The 16,359-nt window shown below is 42.0% G+C and overlaps 2 protein-coding genes across 4 annotated transcripts; both read right to left on the bottom strand.

The window, feature by feature from the left end:
* Positions 1-186: 186 nt before the first annotated feature.
* On the bottom strand, positions 187-4,762 carry LOC127595902 (cytochrome P450 20A1). The gene is made up of 13 exons (XM_052057887.1): positions 4,573-4,762; positions 3,851-3,900; positions 3,555-3,721; positions 3,326-3,471; positions 3,061-3,228; positions 2,870-2,948; positions 1,779-1,891; positions 1,628-1,682; positions 1,425-1,545; positions 1,221-1,332; positions 899-963; positions 653-742; positions 187-575 (listed from the first exon to the last, which is right to left on the bottom strand). The coding sequence occupies exons 1-13, from the start codon at positions 4,642-4,644 to the stop codon at positions 419-421; spliced, it is 1,395 nt and encodes a 464-aa protein (XP_051913847.1). The 5' UTR covers positions 4,645-4,762; the 3' UTR covers positions 187-418.
* An 848-nt stretch (positions 4,763-5,610) lies between these two features.
* LOC127595905 (transmembrane protein 237B-like) lies at positions 5,611-16,347 on the bottom strand. 3 transcript variants are annotated; one of them, XM_052057894.1, is made up of 15 exons: positions 16,146-16,347; positions 15,912-15,947; positions 11,130-11,232; positions 11,008-11,039; positions 10,888-10,901; positions 10,749-10,811; positions 10,542-10,670; positions 8,751-8,832; positions 8,505-8,662; positions 8,111-8,243; positions 7,250-7,441; positions 6,469-6,542; positions 6,294-6,381; positions 5,888-6,009; positions 5,611-5,822 (listed from the first exon to the last, which is right to left on the bottom strand). In XM_052057894.1, the coding sequence occupies exons 3-15, from the start codon at positions 11,145-11,147 to the stop codon at positions 5,758-5,760; spliced, it is 1,170 nt and encodes a 389-aa protein (XP_051913854.1). In that variant the 5' UTR covers positions 11,148-11,232; positions 15,912-15,947; positions 16,146-16,347; the 3' UTR covers positions 5,611-5,757. The 3 variants fall into 3 exon arrangements, with proteins under 3 accessions (XP_051913854.1, XP_051913853.1, XP_051913852.1); XM_052057893.1 differs by lacking the exon at positions 10,888-10,901; XM_052057892.1 differs by lacking the exon at positions 11,130-11,232.
* Between the last annotated feature and the right edge of the window lie 12 nt (positions 16,348-16,359).

The raw sequence follows: 16,359 nt of genomic DNA, 5'->3' as shown, positions 1-16,359 counted from the left end.
AAGTACCAGTGTGATAGTTTTGTTTTTGTATTAGAAAAAAAAACTAGGTTTTGCGAGCAGTTTGCAGTTGTCGATAGACAACACACAAGCACACACATAAAATTGGCCTCTCACTCGGACCATTGCTCACAAAAAGGTGATGCACATGACCATTAATCTTCAAGTTTGTCTCTTTCACACAATGCATTAAGTTTCACCATTTGGAATCATTTTATTATTTTTTTCCAACAAGGATTCCTTCAACATTTACCAAAATACTGTACTTTTTTGAGGAGAGAATTTTCCATTTTCAGTACACAGTTCTTGTATGATGAAATGTCAAAGGAAACAATGCAAAATATGGTGAAAAACACGGACCAAGCATACCACAAGATTTCAGTTGATCAAAGCCCTCACAAATAAAATAAGTTACAGAAGACTATTTTGAACTTCTCCCGCTAAGGGTGATCCAGGTTTCATCCTTTGGTGCTGAAACCAGCTCGGACTTGACCTCCAGGACTTGACCCTCCAATCGATGAAGCCTCAGCTGCCGCACCAATGTGCTGAGCAGAACAGTAGCTATCATGTATGCAAATCTGTTAGGAAAACACATTATATCACAACTTGAAGACCAGTATTTAGTTTAGCTTTGTGCTTCAATGGCATTCATTACCTAAGTTCTGGACATGTCTGATTCCCAGAAAAACCAAGCAGAGAGAAACTCTTTCTGGTTGAATCGTCCTCAAACCGATCCGGGTCAAATCTGAGAATTAATCAAATAATATTTTTAAAACACTCCCACTCCTCTTTAGTTTAAATAAGATGTACTTGACTGGTCGACAGTACTTTTGATCCATTAAGCAATATCTCTCAAGTGGCATTATGATAGATGTCGTTCAATTAAGCGTTGAAAACAAACCTGCTTGCTGCACTCCAGGTGTTGGAATCTTGCAGCACTACACCCAAAGCATAGATCACTAGGGTCTGCAATGTGACAGGAGATTATTTTTATATGATATGCACCACTTTTTGCCTCATCGTGTTTGAGTAAACAAGAAGTCTCATATACTGTTTAAACGAGAATGGACTCAAGTAGCATATCACACAAAGTTTTCACAATGAAGTCCTAGAAGTACAATTTGAAGTTGCACCGAAAAGCTTTTCTACCTCCTGGCTTGCACCTGGGGTGTGAGCAAGTGAGTGGTGATGGGCCATGGACATCAGGAAAGCAAATACTGTACCTCTTTGGGGATTACGTGCTGATCAACTTTTCCATCCAATCCCTGAAGTCGGGCAGCAATGGGAGTCAACTTCGCAGTCCTCACTGTCTCATTCAGGACCTGCTGGCAGTATCTGCGCAGTGACAGAAATGTGACAATGTCCATTTAGGACACAAATTAACAGCTAACAAATGAAATGTTGATTTAACAGAATGAAACACTTACTTAAGCTGGGGGATCTTGTTTAAGGAAATGGGATCCGAACCCAAAACATCTTCCATCTCTTCATACAACTTATCCTGGACTTCTTTGGAGGTGGACAGGAAGTGAAGAACCCAGATACACACTGCCAAAGAGTTTTGCCATTATTTTGGAGGATGAAACGTGACTATTTGTTCGCATGACATGCAGTGAAACGCAGCACGCACAGTTGGCAGTGATGACGCATCCAGCCAAAGTGAACACCATGCAGTCCTCCATGATCTGAAACAAACAACAAAGCTCGTGCAAATACTTGACACTAATCCTGGGTGCTGAAAAAAATAAATAAATGAAATAAGATACTGGATCAGTACTCACCTGTCGCTCTTTGAGAGACGACTTTAGCAGCATGTCCACAAACACCAACTGTTTCGGCTTTGCTTTTCTCTCCTTGGCCACAGACAGCAACACAGACTCCATCTCTGACAGAGCTAAAAATACATTTATTTATACACATCGAATCTGCCAGTCAGTCATCCCATCCATCCATCCATCCAGCGTCAACTTGAGATGTCCGAGTCTCAGAAAAAAAATTACTCACAGTTTTCAGGTAAATTAAAAATGGGGCTTTAAATGGGTGGAACATTTCCTCAAAGTTAATGGAAAGGTATCATATTCAAGCATATATTCAGATGTGGGCGATTTTTTGTGATAAGCAGACCACTCGATGCAAGATAGATAGTTCTCCTTGCACGAACACGGGGTATTATAGTACTTTGAAAATTCACTTTTAAAAAAATCACTTGATCAACAATATCTAAAGCTTGCTCGTACAGTAAATTTTGGCCTGCAACGTAAAGCATAGAAAATTGACCAAGCAAAGGCTTGTTACTTGAAAAACTGGTACATTAGGGCACTCGCAAGACAAGGTACCACTGTACTTGGGTGAAATCTTGTTGTTTGCGTCAGGATTAGGCAACAATGCATTTCTCCCAACACATTTACATTTCAGATTAGGAGCAATTTTAACTCATTCACTGCGGCAGATGTTTATATTTGTCAACTGCAATCCACTGACAAGTATTTTCGTAAAGGACATTTTTCAACGGGTGGGCATGGAAGAGATTCTCTTCCATCCTACCTGTGAAATTAAGGTTTGTAAACCACCATTATAATGAACAGAACCCACCTTGGACTAGTGATCAGCACAGCTTTTGAGTAGACCATAAAGATTAGGATGTAACTCTGGACAGGTCATATACATTATGAGGTCGAGAAATACCTATGCATTGGAAGTCAAAGTTTGTTTTGTCCACATTTATGGTCTGAAACCTGTGTTTTTGGTGAAATCAACCCATGTTCTACTGATGATTACTAAAGAACAAGAATAATAGTTTTGTAGGGAGCTGATAAAGAAACTGAGGACTGAGCTGTACGTAAAGCAACAGTAGAAGTTGAATGACGTTCACCTCTCGCATAATGTGTCTTACTGCTGCTGCTCTTCTCCTGGGTACCGTCCAAGTAGCCTTTCCCAATTTCGGACCAGATCTGCCAGGATAAAAACAAGTACCGGTAACTTGATTTCGGCTTTCCCGAAAAAAATCACTCCATTGTTTGATTTTCCTGTGGACAATGAGGTGATATCAGCTACATTCCTCACCACGTCATGATTCTTGTGGAAAGATATAACTTGGGCATCATCACTGAAGTGCTCGCCAAGGGCCAGCTGAGTGACGATCTTCATGGAGAGACCCAACAGGTGGGAACAGAGTGGTATGTGCTGAGCCTCTGGGAATGACACCCACTTTTCAACCAGTTCCTCAACTAACTGGCAAACACAAGACGAAGAAATTGACCAAAATGTTTGGGTGAAAAACCACAGCAGGGGGCGAGTGAGACATTTTAGCCTGTCCTAAAAGCCACACCTTGAGAACCAATGAGAAGTTCTTCTTGAGAGTGTCGTTGATGGCGTTGTCATACACCTTTTTTCTAATGACGGCCTCATTGACCCCTTCACCTGTCCCTGATTGGTAGCCAAGTAACGACTTAAGCATCGTTTCAAACGAGTCAGCTGTGGAAAGCAGAGGAAACACCAAAATGAAGGACAAAAGACAGTGTTGAACGCTGTTCTGTTTTTGCACTTCTTGCACCTACTTGTGTGGTTTGGGTTGATGTGTTGCCGTAGCTGGTTGACGGAGCCCAGGCTTACCACAAGCCGTTGACCAAACCAGAATGATGCCACAGCGCCGAACTCCTCATGTAAAGCCACCAAGAATTCATGCAGACCGCCTTTGTTCACAATGTCTGGCAAGTTGCCATCCCTAGTGACACGACACCCAAAGGCACACACTTATGTCTTTCAACACTACACAGAGATTTCAAAACTTAAATTTCACTGACATCATGAATGAAAGTAGCACAATAATGACAATGACATGCAAGTTGCTTACTTCTCATCAGTTGGATTCAGACCTGGGATGTCAGACGATCTTCTTGATGACTGAAAACAGCAAGGTATGAGACTGGATTATCAAAAGCATCACATCAATTCCTAATATACTGTCAACATACTGACTTCCGTAATATGAACAGAAACACACTGCACTTAATGCATGAACTCAGGTTCACAACCATTTGTCCCCTTTAGACTGTTTTATTCATTTTTTAACCCATTACTATTGTTATTATTATTTATCTTTTGTATTCATGTTAGTGGATACGTGTAAGAATTTTCTACACTTTTTTAAACATGTTTTGTTTTTTATCATTGCATGATTCGGTCCATTTTATCAACCTGTTTCACATTTAAACTTTGAATCAGTGAAAAGCCCAAACAGGGTTCAGTCTGAACTCTCACATTTCTTCAGGAGTCTGACATTATTATTTGAGAGAATAAAATCCCGTCCTTGTTTTTAATGGAACACCAATACTCCTACTCGCTGGTCCTCATATGAGCACTTTTCAAAACGTGTGAGCAGCACAAGAGACACAAACTGAATCGGATTAACGTGTGAGGTGATTACCAAAATTCAAGTTTAGGGGAATGTTGAAATGTTTGACTGGGAGCTTTAAGTTAGCGGTATGTGTCTGGCATACAGTGGGTGAACGTTATATTCATACTGACTGCACAAGCACGTCATCAACGCCACTTAGCAAACTTTCGGCTACTTACCGGGTACAAATACACAACTGCGCCAACCAAAAAAACAATAAAGGTCACCGCAAATATAGCGAAATCCAGCATGACTGTTTCCTACTATAAGCACTTATTCAGTCAGTAATAGCGACTTGAAGTGAAACCATACTCCACGTCAACACGAAGTGTCGAGTCTCTCTGTGTTCGATTAGGAAAAAAAACAGGATTAGCTAATTCATCTCAGAGCGCATCGATGACCAAACCGAACCATCGCAGAAACGGCTGCTCCCGGCCCCAACGGGCAGATAGATAACAGAATCCTCATTTGAGGTCTTCGTCGATAGGTCCGGGGACGGGTGAGACCAGGTCAAGGTGAAAAATCTCCCCAAAGCATGATGCTGAAACCACCATGTCACCGTAGGTATGGTGTTCTTTAGGTGATGGGCGGGATTGCATTTGTTCCAAACACTATTTTTAAAATTACTTTAAGGCAACCAATTTTGAACTTGGTTTCATCGTTTTCCCAGAGGCGTTTGCGAGATGTGGTTGAGTGGCCGGGAGATTGTTGTCACATGTATTGAACAGTCTGTACTTGCCTGAATTTTCTGGAGCTCCTTCAATGTTGCTCTCAGCCTTTTGGCAGCCTCCATCTCATCTTTTAATCAGCGTCAGAGGGAAATCCAGTTCTCTTTAGTGTCGCTGTTGTGCCGTATTTTCTCCACTGGATGGTGTACTGTATTCACTGTCTTTCATGGTATATTTAATTCAATAAAAAGGTTCCATTGTTTTGACTGATACCCGTGAACCTGTGATCACGCTAATATCGAGGAAGTTGTGTGTATCGGTGGAAATAACCGCACATTAATTATATTTATATATTTTGATATGTAAATTCTGAACACAGCCACATCTTATTCGGTGTGTTCACATTAATTATGGGATACGTTTTGAAGGAATTAATCTTGATCTCATTTCTTCAATTATAAAAGCTGAAAATTGAACAGTGGTGTGTAGACGACCGTATATAGAACTATTATGTATTACTCACAGTTTACATATTCAAAAGGTGCAGAATGAGGTATAAACATATTTAATCCTACCCATTGAATTCAAAAACATTTGACGGGTAAAACTATTCAGTGTATTCAAAAGATACACAGTTACAAAGCAAGAACACACACACACAAAAATATTTATTTGTACAGTATCAGTCTGTGATAGTCAGGCGTTCATTTCAGATTTCTTGTCTACCTTGGTGGGCTCAATTTGCATGGCAATCAGATAGTCTGAGGAAGAGAAACAGAATGAGACAAATGTATACAATAACACCACTGGATGTTTCACATCATACTTTCAGTGTAGTCCGTCTCAGGTCGGATGGAGATGAAGAACCAGGCCAGGCCCACCAACAGCGCCACCACAAGGTTGACTGTCACCCAAGAGTGGAGAATTTGGTGCTCGGGCTCTGGCCGCCTTGAGAGGAACGAGATCATGATTGTTTAAACAACAAAGCGTATGAGGGAAATGCACGACTGTCCGTGTTTTATGTTATGTGTTGTGTTTATTATTTTACTTTATGTTAACTGTTTTGTTAAGCGCTTTGTTACAGCTGCAGCTGTTGTGAAAGCGCTATATAAATCATGATGTATTGTATTGTATTGTAAGAGCCAACTTTCAGTTGTGATCGCGTTAATTGCTGATAATACTAGTGAAAAGAGTTCAACTTTGAGAAAAATTTGCAACCTTAGGTCACTTACCATAATGTTGCATTGGTGTCTGGGTAGAGGTGGATGCGATCACTCGTCATCTGCTGGCTGAGGGAGAGCACCAATGCTGAGAAATACACTACAGTGTTGAATGGAACCAGGAGCGAGAGAAGTTGTTAAAAGAACAAAACAACAACAAAAGACCAACTGAGGTGTAAATACTCACAGAATGAGGCGAGAGCCACTGGGTCCAGTGTGGCCAGCTCCTGCAGCGCCATGGAGCTCTTTGCCAGGTTTACTCTATACGACAAATGTTTTCAGTCATTTTTACTTCAATCAAGAGTTTATAGTGTATACTGTTACCTTCCGAATATAATGGCCCAGGTTTTGTTTTGACAAAAATGAATTTTGTTGCATAAATTGTTTCCTCATGATGCTGGGCAACTCTGCAATTCTACCTTCATGAAATAAATAATCAATATCATTCAGGATTATGTTTTCTGGGGGGGGGGGGGGGGGGGGGCAAAAGGTTCAACCAGTATTTAAGGTGGTTTAGATTACAAAGGAGGGAAAACATGAACTGTCATCGTATGAGAATTATGTATCTTCTATATTATGTTCTATGAGCATGAATTCAATTCAGGTGTATTTCTATCTTGCCAAATCACAACACAAGTTGTCTCAAGTTACTTGGGAGACATACAATAAGGGAAAACGTATGACTACATGGCTACAAATGACTCTGCTGGCATGTCTGAAGAGAAACTTTACATTTTTTTAAAATGTGTTGTCTTGACAGTTGCCGTTCTTCAGCCTCGGGCGTTTTTGGATTTCGCTCCACTTTCAGGTTGTTTGGGGCCATTAAAATATGTAATATTTTGTGTTTCTGAAAACATGTTTTTGCTTCTTTTACGGCATTCAATTTTTAAAAACCAAAACCGGTAGTTCTTGTCAGTATAAAATATAAAATGTTTTTAATGTTTCAACCCGGTTGATATTTTTTTTACCTGTCAAAAGCAGCTACGGTGCTGATGGCCAGTAGCATGTAAAGCAGAGACTGCGCTGGGTAAGCCAAGCTGTGGTATTGCTCCAGCAGGTTGGACAACGCTGTGAGGTGCTGCCCAGCTAACACGAACACCACAACAATGTTCCACACTGCAAATCCTGCCAGGAAGCCATGACAGTAGAGAGCGAAAATCCTGAATCAGACAAAAGACAAAGAAAATCATATGATGGAGTCACGCTGGAGCAGTCAAAAAGCGTAAAAATTTGGGGTCTCAGGTGATCTACAGCCCAGCTGAGCTGAGTTTGAGCGAGATGCGAGGTATACTCTGGCTCTGGACTCGTTACCAGCAAATTGCAGGATATTTACATAGCGAGCCTTTCACATGCAAAGACAATTTGAAGTCTTTAATTTTGGAATGTGGGTGCAACATCCAACTTCACCAGGGTCTTGGTACAAACAAAGGTATTTTTCAAATCTTAAAAGATTTAACAGACATAATGATAATCAGGCATTAAACATTTTTGCTCGTAAACTTGAAGAATCGGCCACAACAGTGACCGTTTGACTGCGACATGTTTGTTGGATCCAAATTAGACTTCAATCAGGTCATCTGAGCGTGGCATAATACCAAAATGAAAACTAAAAACACCCAAGGACAACATCAGTAGGCCTGCTTATGTTGTCCTTGGGGTTAAATACAAAAAAAAATTAAGACAATATACATTAATCAACATAGCAAAAGGGTATCTGTCGAAGTATTCCCTTTTCCCCAGAGTCAAATATCGACCTCAGAATTGTGAGGCAGAAGTGCTAACCACTGGTGGCAATTACAGTATAAAGAGCCAGTGCAATTTAGTTTTACCTGAAGTTCTTGTGCACACTGATAGAAACATCTCTGGTGGTCCAGGGAGCTTGCATGGGATGGAATTCATTCAGGTTTTCAATCTGGTCACTCGTCTTCCTCCAGTCTGAGCGCTCTGCTGCGTGGAAGCGCTCTAGACAGTAATAGTTGCACATTCAGCAGTGGTGGAAAAACAAAAATTGCCTCACGAAAAACACGGCTTGCCCCACCCCTACAAAAAAAATTGAGTTTAGTTTTTCTTTTTCTTTTTAATTGCGACGAGACGAATCCACATGTGCCGAACTGCGATTATGCAAGGGTCCATTGTACTTCTTTGTGTACAGAATGTGAGTACCGTTGCCATTTCTGACAAACAGTAAATGCATAGCAGTCTAAAATCCAATCTGTCACTCACTGTTCCGCTCTACAAAGACCTTTCCAACGGGCTGACTCTGTCCTTGTGGGGCGGAGAACAGGGAATGCTGTGGTATGTGAGAAGGAATGTCTGTAATAACGTCATCCTCTTCTATGTCCAATTCATCAGGGATGGATGATTCAGAAACTTTTGACTTCCTGAAATGATGAAAACAAGGTGGGTCACACATACAGTACAACGCCTAGCCAATTATTTTTTTTTTTTTTTAATTAAGACGTTTCTTACTTCTTCCTTTTGTTTTTCTTCACAAGTTCTTCATCGGTGGTCTGATCCACTGCATCTCCATTCACCAGGTCAGCTTGGTCATCTTCAAGATCGAAGTGGAAAGGAAAAAATATATCTGAATCAGGCCTCTTGCAAATATGAGTCAAAATAAAATAAATAATCTGCCGATGTGAGTGCAGTGTACATGCATAGATCTATGGAGATTAGTCACGTAAAGACATTCCCACATCTGCTCAATCAAAACGGATAAACACGTGTACACACACACACACACACACACACACACAAGGGGGAAAAAAACACCACTCACTATAAACTACAGTGAAAGCACAAACAATTAAATGGTCAAGAATTGCTAATGGCGGCCAGCGGAGTAATGATGAGGTTCATATATAGATTTATTTGAACATAAATGTTTTTTTTAATAATATGTATTTAAAGTGGCAATTAAAAAAATCTTTTGCCACAGTTTGCATGTTTAAAAGGAGTAGAAGGCAAAAACTGACTAAGTCCTAACCCTTGGTCTCAATATTTTTTTCCTTATCACGATTATATTAATAATAGGGTTTTGTGTTGTATAAATGTATCCAATTGACAGGCCCACAGAGACACGCTGTAAAGGCTTTCTCGGATTCACATCGTAATTTGCGAATCAAGTTTGGCACTCAAATTTAAACATAGCTTGAAAGAATAACCAGAAAATACATTCATAGCAAAGTAAAATGAGATAAGATAAGAAAACCTTTATTAGTCTCGCAATGGAGACATTCCCAATTCACAGCAGCAAAGTTATGAAAGGAAGAAGTAGAACAACAGAATATAGGACCTGCTGGAAAGGCAGCCACTCTCGCGGCGCCATTTTGAAGTCAAAATAACACAACACAGGACTAGAATGTGCTTCTAGAAAAAAAACACCAACAACAACAATTACTCCTGCTATGTATGCATTGGCCTCTTAGTGGTGCCATGCATACAGGGAATACACACAATGAGATAAGAATAGTAAAAGAAGAAAGTTGTAATTGAAAATTGTGATTGAGCTCTTTTGACAGAACTCATTTTTCACACTTTACTAGGTATGTGCTTTTGAATTTTGTTATATTACTAGATGTGTGTGTAAATATTAATTATTTGAAGGACTCTTGGAAGGCGATGCTATTTTCCAGTTAGCATGTCTGACTTTAGCAGAGGAGCCGCTGATGTTTTGAGTACCAAGCATGTCTTGTGTTTAAATGTACAGTGTGTATAATTCTTTTTGTGGTGTGTTTTGTGGTGTGTTTAAAATTTACAGTTAGTTCCAACTGGGGTGTCAGTAAACAGCTTCAAGTGAGAGCAGAACCAAGTCCACATCACACGCTTATAGTACAAGCAACATGGTGCTTTCATATCAGAAACTTGCGAAAAACACTACCTTTCGCCACATCAATCGTTTTTCTTCAATTATGATTTTAATGTCATGCAAAGATGAAATCACCATTGAATTTCAATTAATTCCCAGCTTTAGTTGAAAATGAGACAAAATAATGGGTATGTAATTGCGATGTGTTTGACAACATGACAGGTGTTGTCCAGTACTCTCGCTGTCCGCTTGCCAAACCCCTCATAACCGATCGGGTGAAAGAGCCCCAAATGCTGAGGGAAAATATCTCTGCGCACTTAAAGCATCTTACCACGAAGCATGAATGACGTGTCGATGGTCGTTGTACTGAGCAATTCACAAGTTCTTCCAGCTACTAGTTGCCTTCGTCATTAATGCACGCGCCGGGAATTATCACACTTTGGCTGGCTCACCTAGAGTTGCAGTTTTTTTCTTCTTCCTCTTCCTCTGAGGGGGTGCATCTGTCATCGCTTCAAATGAAAGATGGTCACCGATCTCAGAAGCCCTTCTGCTGCCTTGGCCTTCCATCTCCATTTCCTGATCTAAAATGGATGCAAAACAGTTCAATGTGCATGAGCTGATGTGAAATCATTTCCATTCAATGTGAGCACAGTGCGCACCGTCTGCATAAGTTGATCCATTTGCCTCTTTTCTCACCCTCTTCTTCTTCTGCTTGGGCACTTCTGTTAAATCGAAAGTTACATTAGACTCATGCTTTCATTAAAATGGGCAATTATTTTCTGTCAGTTTCTTTCTCACCAGCTGAATCTCCACTTCAATGTCCATATGTATAAGAAAAGACAGAACTAAGACTTTATACTACGGAAGTAATATAAAGATGCCTTTTTTTCTTAATTTTGAAAAAACGGAGTGACTCACCTTGGCCCAGTGGGAACAGACCTTTGTCCTCGCTGCAGAAAGGAAGAGAACAACAGGTCACTTATGTGTATTTGTTGCAATTATTGTCACAGCAGATGACGAGGACAAGAAAAAAACTTCACCGGCGTCTTACTGGCCATTCCACACAAGAATCAGGCAAGAGCGGAGTGAAGCTGTACATTATGTCCTGTTGTTAAATCCTCAGCTAAATCTGTGGTCCAGCATCTGCCAGAAGTAAGGATTACTCAGTGCACAGGTCAAACCCACTCCTACTTTCCGAGTATAGGTGGGTTTAATGTATAGTAAAAGAAGTGACCGCAGGTGAAAATGTGTTTTGGATCTTGCTCCTGTATAATAATACGGTGGCGGATCTGGGTCAGCAACAGCTAATCTGTATGGATTGAAATGAAAAAGGACAACTAGCTGTTGGAAAAATGCGAGTCCAAGTACAGTCAAGGTGTCTGACATCCATCTCTCTGCACGTGTATGGTCCGTTTCGAAAAATATATGAACTGTACAGTAGACTTAAATTGAATGTCCCGATGAGGGGTTAAATAATTACAGTATCATTAACAGTCAAATAATACAAAAACAAACCTCAGCAAGCACATGGAGTTTACTCCACCCGGAAGTCCGGGTAGAGTGAACGCTGGCGCGTTTTTGGCTGCCGCTGCTCTCCCACAAACTTTTGTGTTTTACGGTGTTTTTACGCTCGATTGTTTTACTGTTTCGCATGGAATCACGATCATCATCTCACAGTCATTCCACCCAGCCCCCATTCAGGCCTGTCTCGCACTCTCAACTATCTTCGACTGTTTCGTCCCGGCGTCTCAGCGTCCTACCTGTCAACCTGTCGCTCCTCCATCGACCTGTCAAGGGTCTGCTCCAGTACTCGTTGGCCGAGCTCCTTCGGCTCCGCTTCCAATGGCTGGGCCCTCCTCCTGCTCTACACCGGCTCCCGGACATCGTTCGCTTTCCTTCCCGGAAATATATTCATCGTGGGTCTCGTCGGGGCTTCTGCCTCAACCGATCCAACACCATCGTCTCCTTCTGGTCTTCCTCCCGTCGGCCATCCAGAAACGCCGGCCGATCCATCGACCATCGTGCGTTAGCCGGCTTGGCTAGGTCGGCTAACGGCCCCCGCAGCAGCGAGACTGCCGCCGTCAACTTCGGGCTACTTAACATCCGTTCGCTTACTGGGAAGGGTAATCTCATTCAAGATATCCTCACGGACCGTAAGCTTGACATTCTCTGCTTGAATGAAACCTGGCAAACTCCCGGGGACTTCTCACAGTTGAACGATTCCACTCCCCCGGGATTTGTTTACATTTCCAAGCCCCGCGATTCTGGTCGCGGAGGAGGTCTCGCGATAGTATACCGCGAGAAGTGGAAAGTACTTTCGGTTTCTCTCCCGCCACTTTCCTCCTTTGAATGCCTTGCCTGTCAAATATCCGGACCTATCCCCACGATTATTGCCACAGTGTACCGCTCCCCCAAACCCCACCGCGACTTTTTAAATGAAGTGTCTACTGTCCTCACCCATCTCTCCTCTCTGTCACCAAATGTAATAATCCTGGGAGATTTTAATATACATATGGACAACACTGCTCTTCCTCTCACCATTGACTTCACTTCTTCAATTAACAGTCTTGGTTTTGATCAATTTGTAGATTTTCCCACACACATCAAAGGTCACACCCTGGATCTGATCTGCTGCTCTGGTATTTCCCCCTCCAACTGTACTGCTGACGAACTTCCAATAACGGACCACTTCCTTATCTCATTCAACATTACACTCCAGCTCTCAACTGCCAAATCACCCCGGACCATTGTTTACCGTAATATTAAAGACATTAACATTGACTCTCTCACTGCATGGCTGACCACCCTGACTCCGGACATTGACTCCACTCCTGATGATTTGGTTTTCCAATACAACTCTGGTCTCACCAGCATCCTCAATACTCTCGCCCCTGTCAAGTCCCGCTCTGTCCTTTTTACTCGGTCTGCCCCTTGGTTCACCCCTCATCTACGTTCCTTGAAATCCCAAACCCGGCAGCTTGAGAGACTTTATAGGAAAACCGGCCTCACTGCTCACAAGGACATCTATGCAGCTCAGCTATCCCTCTACAAGGACTCCATCTCTCAAGCAAAATCACATTACTACTCCGGACTCATCTGCTCCAATGCTGGAAATACTAAGACTCTCTTTTCCCTTTGGAACAGAATCACTCAACCTCCTGACTCCCTACCACCTCACTTTTATTCTCGTGACACCTGCAATGCACTTCTCCTCTTTTTCAATGAAAAAATCAACAGAATCCACCAGCATCTGGGCTCCTCTGTACCTTTCCCCTCATCTGAACCTCTCACCCCTTGCAAACTGTTCTCTTCTTTTGAACTCCCCCATCTCTCATTAATTTCAGACCTCATCATTAAATCCAAGACTTCCTCCTGTCAGCTCGATCCCCTCCCTACAGTTCTGGTCAAATCCTGCCTACCCTCTCTGCTTCCCTTCATCTCAGCCATTATCCATTCCTCTCTGTCGACTGGAATTGTTCCTGTGCTCTTCAAAACTGCAGCTGTCACACCAATCCTGAAAAAAACTGGTTCAGATCCCAATGACTTCAATAACCTACGCCCCATTTCCCATCTTCCCTTCATCTCGAAAATTCTGGAGAAAACTGTCGCCTCTCAGATCCACTCCCACCTTACCGACAATAGTCTTTATGAACAATTCCAGTCCGGCTTCCGTCCCCGTCACAGTACTGAAACAGCCCTCATAAAAATCACAAACGATCTTCTCATGGCAGCAGACTCTGGCCTTATCTCCATCCTCATCCTCCTTGACCTGAGTGCAGCCTTCGACACAATCTCTCACCCCATCCTCCTCAATCGACTCTCTACCATAGGCATCACCAACACCCCTCTACATTGGTTCCACTCATATCTCACTGGCCGCTCTCAGTTCATTCAAGTTGATTCTTTTACTTCACAATCCCTCCCCGTTTCTTCTGGTGTTCCCCAGGGTTCTGTCCTCGGTCCGCTCCTCTTCATTGTCTACCTCCTTCCACTCGGAAACATTTTCCGCAAATTTGGCTTACACTTTCACTGCTTTGCGGATGACACCCAGCTCTATCTCTCCAGCAAACCCGACGCTTCTCTCCCACCCTCGTCCCTCTCTCACTGTCTCTCAGAAATCAAATCTTGGTTCACCCACAATTTCCTCAAGCTAAACAGCAATAAAACTGAACTCCTACTCGTCGGTACCAAATCCACTCTAAACAAAGCCGACAGTTTCTCCCTCACAATTGATAATGCCACTATATCTCCTTCCCCCCAGGTGAAGAGTCTGGGTGTCATCCTTGACAGTTCACTATCCTTTCACTCCCACATCAATAACATTACCCGGTCCGCTCATTTCCACCTTCGCAATATAAACCGCCTCCGTCCCTCACTCACTCCGCACACCACCGCTATCCTTGTTCACAGTCTCGTCACTTCCCGTATTGACTACTGCAACTCACTCCTCTTCGGTGTCCATCAAAAATTCCTCCATAAACTTCAACTTGTTCAGAATTCAGCAGCCCGGATCATCACGAGAACCCCCTCCTTCCATCATATCACCCCCATCCTCCGACAGCTCCACTGGCTTCCTGTCAAACTTAGAATCAACTTCAAATTACTTCTCTATACATTCAAAGCCATCCATAACCTTGCGCCCCCCTATCTGTCAGATCTTCTTCAAATCTCCATTCCCTCTCGCTCACTCAGGTCCTCATCCTCCCTCCACCTTTTTCTACCCTCTGCCCGTCTCAGTACAATGGGGTGCAGAGCCTTCAGTCGCTCTGCCCCCAAACTCTGGAACTCACTTCCTCCCAACATTCGTAATATTGACTATCTTTCCTTATTCAAAACCCAGCTCAAAACCCACCTATTCAGACTTGCCTACCCGCCTTAAATCTTTCTTTCTTTATTTATTATTTTATCTGTGTTTTACTATTGGTCTTGGCTGTACAGTGTCCTTGAGTGTTGTGAAAGGCGCTTACAAATGTGATGTATTATTATTATTATTACTCCATCTTTGGGAGTGTTCAGGTACCGGTAATTAGCAATTTCTGTGGGAATAGTTTGTGAATGCTGAAAAGCTGACAATCAGCTGAATTGCTGTGGGATCAGTTGAATTGTTGAAATGTAGAATGTGAGCCTTAAAGTAAGTTAATAAGTAAAATGTCTAAAATGACGAATTGTACTGTGCAAATGTGGCAATTGGCTGATGTGATAAAACCATACAGCAGCCACGGCCCAGATGTCCTGATGTTGTGAATGAGGTGAATACATTGAAGTTGGTATTGTTTGAATTGGTAAAAGAAATGTGGACAGCAGTGGTAAAATACAGGTACCTCCTATATTTTGTAATATATTGTGAAAAGTGGAATTTTGGGATTGTAGAAAATATTGGGGAACCAAGATCTTCTTAAAGAAGCTGGTAATGGTTAGGTGGGAAGATTTTCATAAATTTGATGGGAATGGCACAAGATATAAAATAAAATTAATCCACAATATAAAACAAAACAAACATATACCAAACACACACACAGACACAATTACCGTACTCAGTTAATTTAACGCCTCCCACCGGCCACCAATGGTTCACAATATACACATATACATTTATGATGCGAATATTTCATATCATACTTAGAATAGTATACATCACACAACTTCGGGCATAAGCACCACAATAAATACATGATGATGTATGGTATACATACAACTGTAAGAAAACACTGCAGAGAATGCCCAGATTAAATGAGCCCAGCAGACATTAGAAATCATTCACACATTCATTCGATAACGGTGATTAAGTCAGGGATTTTGAATGCAATAATATTGATACTGACCTGGGGCAGAGGCGGGAGCTCCCTGGGCCGGGATGGCTACAAAAAGTAAACAGTACAAATACGCGTCACGTTTGCGGATAATCAAAACAATGTACTGGAGCGGGTTGCACTGCCTAGTATAAAATGTCATAGCTTGTTGGCCACCTGGCTCGCTTACATGAATATATGAACACATTTTAGTCATGAGAACAATATTTTGTAGCAGGCAATCAATCCAAACTAAGCATTCGTTACCTTGGAGAGCCCGTCGTCCATGTTCCGTTCAAATTTCCTGGAATAAACCTTTTTTTTCAATTCATGATCAGATCCTATGTGTGATATATCGGGAACACATTCAAAGCCTTGGGTACAGTATATTTCTTTGTTTATCCTGTATGCCACATTTAGACACAGCGGCCGAACCGGAGGTCGCTAGTACAAGTACAACGGGCATCCGGTGTCGTCAAAA

Source organism: Hippocampus zosterae, chromosome 2, assembly GCF_025434085.1.
Source record: "Hippocampus zosterae strain Florida chromosome 2, ASM2543408v3, whole genome shotgun sequence".
In the NCBI taxonomy this organism is placed as follows: Eukaryota; Metazoa; Chordata; class Actinopteri; order Syngnathiformes; family Syngnathidae; genus Hippocampus; species Hippocampus zosterae.
The sequence above is the reverse complement of the archived record's forward strand: the minus strand, read 5'-3'. Positions and strand labels throughout refer to the sequence as shown.

Excerpts from the sequence above, each read along its gene's own strand:
- LOC127595902 (XM_052057887.1), bottom strand. The coding sequence starts at position 4,644 with ATGCTGGATTTCGCTATATTTGCGGTGACCTTTATTGTTTTTTTGGTT. Across the intron at positions 3,472-3,554 it reads CATCAACCCAAACCACACAA|CTGACTCGTTTGAAACGATG; the intron begins GTAGGTGCAAGA and ends TGCTTTCCACAG. Across the intron at positions 576-652 it reads CAGACATGTCCAGAACTTAG|ATTTGCATACATGATAGCTA; the intron begins GTAATGAATGCC and ends TTTTCCTAACAG.
- LOC127595905 (XM_052057892.1), bottom strand. The coding sequence starts at position 16,166 with ATGGACGACGGGCTCTCCAAG. Across the intron at positions 15,948-16,145 it reads TGGACGACGGGCTCTCCAAG|CCATCCCGGCCCAGGGAGCT; the intron begins GTAACGAATGCT and ends TACTTTTTGTAG. Across the intron at positions 8,244-8,504 it reads GGTCTTTGTAGAGCGGAACA|AGCGCTTCCACGCAGCAGAG; the intron begins GTGAGTGACAGA and ends ATTACTGTCTAG.